At 40.7% G+C, this 7765-nt stretch overlaps 1 protein-coding gene across 1 annotated transcript; it reads right to left on the minus strand.

Moving 5' to 3' along the window:
• Positions 1-4538: 4538 nt before the first annotated feature.
• On the minus strand, positions 4539-5524 carry LOC147611863 (germin-like protein 5-1). Its single transcript, XM_086783740.1, has one exon. It carries the CDS (start codon positions 5465-5467, stop codon positions 4778-4780), a length of 690 nt encoding a protein of 229 aa, XP_086639866.1. The 5' UTR covers positions 5468-5524; the 3' UTR covers positions 4539-4777.
• Positions 5525-7765: the final 2241 nt, after the last annotated feature.

The following is a 7765-nucleotide window of genomic DNA, read 5'->3' on the forward strand; positions in this document are numbered from 1 at the left end:
ATTCTTTACAAGAGCCCTAAGTGTCTTTTTTGTTGCATCCTTGCATTGATCTTCATTCGTCATGCAACAGATATGTACACCCAAAGTATCCAACTCATGTTTGCAGATTGAAAAAGGCATTATATGGTTTGAAGCAAGCACCTCGTGCTTGGAGTGATAAGATGAGCAGATATCTTATCTCCCTTGGATTTCAGGTTTCTACAATAGATTCTTCACTCTATGTGAAGAAAACAAATCATGGGATTGTTTTACTTGTCATCTATGTGGATGACTTGATTATCACAGGTGATCATGGTACAGATGTGATGCATGTGAAGAAGGCATTGAGTGGGCAATTTGACATGAAAGACTTGGGTGAATCGAGATACTTTCTTGGAATTGAAGTGATCAAAGACCATGCAGGTACATGGTTAGTGCAACGCCAATATGCATTGGATATGTTGGCAAAATATGGCATGACAGGGTGTAAGCCAATGAGTACACCTTTGGAGCAGAATGTGAAGTGGGCTGATTTTGGTGAGGAGCTGGATGATCCATCTATGTATAGAAAGATAGTTGGTAGTCTCATTTACATGACTATCACACGCCCGGATTTGAGTTATGCTGTGGGGCTAGTAAGCCAATTTATGCAGAGCCCCAAAAAACCTCATTTGGATGCAGTGAGACGCATTATGCGATATGTAAAGACCACTGCACATTATGGTCTTCTATATGAGCATGGTAAAGGCTTGGATATACATGGCTACACAGATGCTGATTGGGCAGGTAGCTCATATGACAGGAGGTCTACTAGTGGTTATGCCTTTACACTTGGAAGTGCCGTGGTGAGGTGGAGTAGCAAAAAGCAACCTACAGTTGCTTTATCTAGTACTACAGAGGCTGAATACAGGGGTGCATCCATTGCTACTTGTGAAGGAATATGGTTAAAAAGTCTCTTGGCATATTTGGGTGAGCCTATTGATGGCAAAGTTGTCATTCATTATGATAACATGAGCAGTATACAGTTGGCAAAGAATCCAGTGTTTCATGCGCGGACCAAACACATAGAGGTCCATTATCATTTTGTCACAGAGAAGGTGCTGGATGGTACAGTGGATCTACAGTATGTGAAGACTGAAGAGCAGGTGGTAGACATCTTTACAAAGCCACTTAGTAGGGGAAAAGTTTGAGTACTTCCGTACTATGGTTGGGAGTACATGGGATGAGCTTGAGGGGGAGTGTTGAGAGCTTTGATAGCCCAAGCTCATCTACATCTTCATCTATGGGAGTACTCATGAGCTTGAGAGGGGTTGTTGAGATTCAAGCTCGATGTCAGTGTGTGCCATTTGTGTTAGGTAGTAGCATGTGTGACATAAATGACCGCGTCCAGCTGGTCATGTGCTGGCATGTTAGGTAGTAGCATGTTAGGTAGTAGCATGTGCTGGCATGTTAGGTAGTAGCATGTGTGAGACATAAATGACCGCGTCCAGCTGGTCATAGTGTGTGGACATTAGCTAGGGTTAGATGTGTGTGGACACAACTCATAGTGTGTTGTGTGTATTATGGATTATGGCTTTATGCATTGTGTGAGAAGGGAGATGGCTTCCCTCTATGGTTAAGGTTTACAATATACATTAGGGTTTGCTCCTGTGTGTGTGTCTCCGCTCCCTCTACCTATTTTGAGAGCTTTGATAGCCCAAGCTCATCTACATCTTCATATATGGGAGTACATCATGAGCTTGAGAGCGGTTGTTGAGATTCAAGCTCGATGTCAGTGTGTGCCAGCTGCACTATGTGCTGGCATGTTAGGTAGCAGCATGTGTGAGACATAAATGACCGCGTCCAGCTGGTCATAGTGTGTGGACATTAGCTAGGGTTAGATGTGTGTGGACACAACTCATAGTGTGTTGTGTGTATAATGGATTATGGCTTTATGCATTGTGTGAGAAGGGAGATGGCTTCCCTCTATGGTTAGGGTTTGCAATATACATTAGGGTTTTCTCCTGTGTGTGTGTCTCCTCTCCCTCTACCTATTTTTCAACAATAATGACTAAAATAGATGCCTCAAAACTCTCTAAGAGCATAAAAGGTTGAGCAAAAAGGGTGGAGAATGCTTATTGGGTTAGTGCTGAAGCCGAGTCTCCAACCTATATTCTAGCTCTTATAAACGACATCCTTCAAATGCTCCACCTCAAAAATTTGTCACTATGAAAAACTCATGTGATTTTTCATGATCGTGATGAGAAAATAATTTTGTTTCCCTATCAAAGGAAAATAATTAGAAATAGATTCTTGAATTTGTTAATAAGTGCACCCACTTATTTTATTGTATGAGCTAAAAATGTTAAACTCATCATACATTGTTACCGAGCGTACATGTTTCATAAATTGCTGAGTATTGTATTAGAGATCATGCCACTACAGCTCAAGGCATTACTGCACGAATGTTTACAATATCTAAACAACTTGTGCTAACCTTCATTCGTATACCTCACCAAGGATGATAAACTTGGAAAGGGAGGTTTTGCATGGTATAATGTATCTTTTGGATATAAAGAACTATTCACCCTCAAATATATATTATTCTTCTCCTATCTTTAGTATCATTGTTTCATCCATGTGTTGCTTGTGGTATGCATCGTACATGCAACATACTCCTCCTTAACTTGAATCTTGAATGTTTGGAATAGCTTTCCTCTTAGAATTTGTAATGTCTCCAAGGGGGTTCCTTTTTTTGGGTGATAAGAGTGAAGGAAATATACCACAAGAAACAAATATAAGGAGGGAAATATACAAGAGATGAAAAGAGCAAAATGTTGTGGGAATTAACAAGAGAGGAGGAGAGAAATCGCAACAAGACAAACTAGAGCTGGAGAGGTATTGTTAGAAAGCTTAACTCAAATCCAAGGAGATTTTTTTTCGCAAAGATGAAAGAGATTATAGGGAAAATTCATTGCAATACTTTGAAGGGGAGACATAAGAAGGCATGATTAAGGTGCCTAATCTATGATTAGAGAGAGAGAGAGAGAGAGAAAATGTATGATTTAATCATATGTAGGTATGGTAGGGTTTCTAGTGGAGGAGTAGTTACAACTTTTAGGGAGAAAATGTTTTGTTTTATTTTGTAGGTCACTTTTTGGACTTGATGATGATGTACCGATGATGATGTGGTGGTCCATATCTATTGAAAAAAGATAAAGAAGCATTTTATAAAACCTAATTTGATTATTTTAGAAATCTTTTGTAGGGGTTGTTTATAATATTTTTGAGAAGAATGAAAAATGTACTAGCGGTATGTGGTCAATATATTCTTTGATCTTTGTTATGTGGTATTTAATTAAATAGTAACAAGTGCTTCATTTATATATCATGATTCATTGTGCGAAAGGCAGGACCATCGAGTGACATGCACATAGTGTGATGTTTGGTCTATATCTTTTTGTTAAGTCTTTGGTTAAAGCTCTATATTCTATCATTTGTATTAACAAACTCTTAATAAAGGAGCAAGTATATTCACATGTTATTGATCTTATAACCAAGTAAAGGCCTGATATTATTAAGAAATATCAGCCAATCTCCATGGAGAGGAATCACAGATGAGATCCGAGTGCACCAGGCATCCGTCTGAGTGTGAGAGCCAATCACATTAGTTTGAGTGTGAGAGACAAGCGCACCAGTCTGAGTGTGAGAGAGATAGAGAAAGCAATAACGAGAGAGAGAGAGAGAGAGAGAGAGAGAGAGAGAGAGAGAGAGAGAGCTAGAGCTACCATATACAAATCACAATGTGGGATATAATAATAGTGTATAATGATATGCATAGCTACATAGTTTGTGTCGCTATGCAATACAAATATTATTAAGTTTGTCAACCTTAAAATGTTGCTTAGTGACACAAAATGTGTCGCTAAGAATGTGGTTATGTGACATGTTTGATGCGACATTCTTAGCAACACATATTAGGGGGCCACAGTGATGCTAACAATGTTGCTATGGGAACCTCAACCTTGTAGTGTTTTTAGAGGAATGAAAAATGTCATGCAATGGATGTGATGATGATCTGGTGGCCTAGGTATTTAAAAGTAAGAAAGTGCAATGATTATGAAGCTTGAATTATGATTTAGATATTAGAAAACTTGTTTTTAGTCATAGGTAGGTAATGGGAGGGCTTTTTGGAGGGTAGTTACTAGTTACAAATTGGGGAGGGGGAGGGGGGGGGGGGGGAAATCATTTTTTTTAGTTGAGAGCAAAAAAGAAATGAGAAGTGTTGTATCATTGGATCAAGTCAATCATGATTAAAATAGATGCCTCAAAAATCTAAGATCATAAAAGGTTGAGAAAAAAAAAGGGTGGATCTAGTGAGCCAACAAGGTTTAGTTTTTGACTAATAAGAGAGTCACATGTAAGGAATTACATGCTCCAATATTTCCAAAAAAACAAAAACTGAACTTCGTGTCTATAGGGAGGCATTTAGCTTTCTAGATTGGGGAACACGCCTTCTATAATATGATTCTCCTTTTTAACCACATATATCACTTTCTCAATTTCAAAACGCTGCAAAATTTAAAATCCATTTAATTATAAGTTGGCTGGAAAATCAAGTCAGCATTACGTAAAACAACTTCATAGGATAAACATTCTTCTAGATATAACGTCTGTTTCGCAGGTTCTTCTAGATATAACTTCTGTTTTGTAGCTGGGATTGAGCGAGATATTGCTCTGTCAGTAGGGCTAATTGATATTAACTTCTGTTAGTAAAGGTTTAGCGAATGCTTATTCGATCAGTACCTATTATATTAATCTAGGTCTTGCGAATGACGTCCTTCAGATGCTCCACCTCCTCGTCGCTGATCTGGAAGGCCTTGGCCAGCACCGCATCATCGATGGCCGGGTTGGATGCGAAGGCGGCCTTGGCGACCTGCGAGGTGCCGGGGTTCTGGCTGGTGAGGGCGGAAATAGCCACGGCGGGCTCGTTGCCGCCCACGTTGAGCTGGAAGTGCACAAGCCCTTTGGGGAAGATGAAGAGCTCCCCCTGCCTTACGGTCTTGGAGAAGAGCTTGTTTTCGGTGGTGACAAAGCCCACATACAGGGATCCCTCCTCCACGTACAGAAGCTCGGACGCCCGAGGGTGGACGTGCGGCGGGTTGAGGCCGCCGCCCGCCGCGAAGTCGATGCGGGCCATGGAGATGCCGAAGGTGTTGACGCCCGGGAAGTTGGCCACGTTGGCCAGAGTGACGGCCGACCCCAAGGGGTTGGATGTGCTGCCCGCCTTGGCGATGAACGAAGATGCGAAGTCCTCCGCAGTGGCAATGGCGGCATCCTTGCATACGAAGCCGTTCACCTTGATTGCGGACTGGATGTCTGCGACACAGATGTCCTGGAGAGCGTCTGCGTCGTTGGCCTGCACGGGAAGCGAAGGGCCAAGTGATAGGACTAGTGCAAGCACCATTAACAAGAGGAGGGGAGGATCACTGTAATTAGAAAACGCCATGGTGGGCAGAAAGCTAGGTGGCTGTTGCTTTGCTGAGCTCGGCTCATCACTGCCAGCCGCTACTTATAACGGTAGTGATGTAGAAGCAGATACGGTGGCGCTATCAAGATTTCAGATGATAAGTCTTATTCGGCACCACCCACCATGGAAACAAGCCAGCTGCAGAACGTGTACCACTCACCACCCACCATGGAAGTGGCCTCCTGTCAACACAAGCGCCTGATTTTATGCTTTTTCTTTCCAAGCTTTGAAACGTTTGCACAACCGTGCTTCAATTTGGCACGAAGAGCGAGCCCTTCCATTAATCTGTGAGTTCATACTTCACGTCACCACATTATCTACCACCATCACCGACACTGGCAGTGTGTGACTTCTAATAATTTGGGCCGTTCATTTATACGTCGCCCAAACTCTGAAATGAGAACGGCCGGTAAGTCGGTTTATAGTCCTTATTTACTTCAACACATTCTCCTTCACCAACACTGGCACACCATAAAATTCATGAGTCGCGCACAACTGGTTTTATGCAAACGCGTAGCCTCACCCTTGGTTGGGCATAATTTCCCTCAAATGCTCAACTGCCCTAATTGGAATGTGAATATTTTCCCTTTCTACTCATCTCCCTCACCATCTAATGCCAATGTCCCACCAAAGCTTACACTTTGGGACAAGAATGGTGGGTATTATAACATCAATAATCGCAACTTGACTTACATTACCAAGTAGTAAACAAATTATGCAACATCTTCACTCTAGTGTAGCAAAAGTGCGAACTTGTTGGGTTCATGATAGATCGGGTTGACATGTACCTAAATAATACATAAAAACCCATTAACAACTTTGGATTTGAAATTAAAAAAAGCTTTACAATTATATAATCGTAATATTTAACATATCTTGGTCCATAGACAACGTACTTTTATGAACAATCGTATGGGTAGGCCTCAAAAAGCTATACATGTAGCCATTATTATGACCATGCCCAATAGCTTGCCAGTCAGTAGGCTCTCGATAGCCTAAGGAAGACACATTCATGCAATTTGGACTATAAAAGCCCTTTGAAGATCTACCATTAGGAAAAAATTGGACTCACAAACTGACCCTCATGATATACAAACATTTAGATACAAGGTTTAAAAAAGTGTTGCAAAAGAAAAGGGTATTGCCTCTTCCTAAACCATTTCATGTGGTGCAAGAACGACAATCATTAAACAGTAAGGTGAAACAATTGATTGGTGAGCCAATGCACTTATGTCACAGACATGTATATGAGTATGGATCAAAGGAAGTGCTGTTTGTCTTGCACACAAATAACAATTTTGTATTAGATGTATACAAGTTACAATCTCTAATGGTAAAATTTTACAGTATATGAGGCAAGCTAAAATTTGCTTTGAAGCTTGATGAAAGTGAGACTATCAAAGGTCAGAAGCTAGAATGTGTTAGTCTAACTCTCATGAATAGAGCACTAGATCCTAACATCTTGCCTATAGTCTGAGAATGAAATTTGATGGCTTGCTGCATTTGACGTACCAAAAGAAGATCATGAGATTTTGAAGATTGTCTTTAACTTGACAAAGATACCTAATACAATGCAATGTCAAAATCTTGGTGAAAGTTTGCACACAGAAGGTTATGGTGAGTATCAAGTGGAATGGCACCCTGCTGGAGATCTCAAAACTTTGAAGTGCATGTTTGGTGTGTCAAATGCAGCAAATGCAGAGTTTCCTTGCATATATTGTATGCGGTCTAGAAAGAAAGATGAGAATGGGAAGAAACAATGGGAAGAAATATGAAGAGAAGGGTGTCTTACACGTGATCAATTTGTTTGCCGTGGGGTCCAAATGGTACGAGTAGATCCTAAGTGGGATCCTATTCTTGACATCCCCTTGACAAGAGTACACTTTTGCACTTTGCATGCACTAGTGAGGATCATAGACAAATTGGTTTATGAATATGTGTGTTTTTCTTATAAAATGCAGCCTGCTTCTAATGCCCAAGAAACATGTAAAAGGGTGGGAGAAGTATTATCTGGTATGGGTTTACATCGAGGCCGGGTAAAAACAAAGAAGGATGAAAAAAAAAGGAGCAAGCTAAAATTTGTTACAACAGTATATCTGTTGCAAAATGTGGAGACAAGCTAAAATTTGTTTTGAAGCTTGATGAAAGTGAGATTATCGAAGGTCAAAAGTAGAATATGTTAGTCTAACTCTCATGAATAGAGCACTAGATCCTAACATCTGGCCCATAGTTTGAAAATGAAATTTGGTAGCTTGCTGCATTTGAAGTACCAAACGA

This window comes from Cibotium barometz, chromosome 46, assembly GCF_041138505.1.
Source record: "Cibotium barometz isolate CiBa-2024 chromosome 46, ASM4113850v1, whole genome shotgun sequence".
In the NCBI taxonomy this organism is placed as follows: domain Eukaryota; kingdom Viridiplantae; phylum Streptophyta; class Polypodiopsida; order Cyatheales; family Cibotiaceae; genus Cibotium; species Cibotium barometz.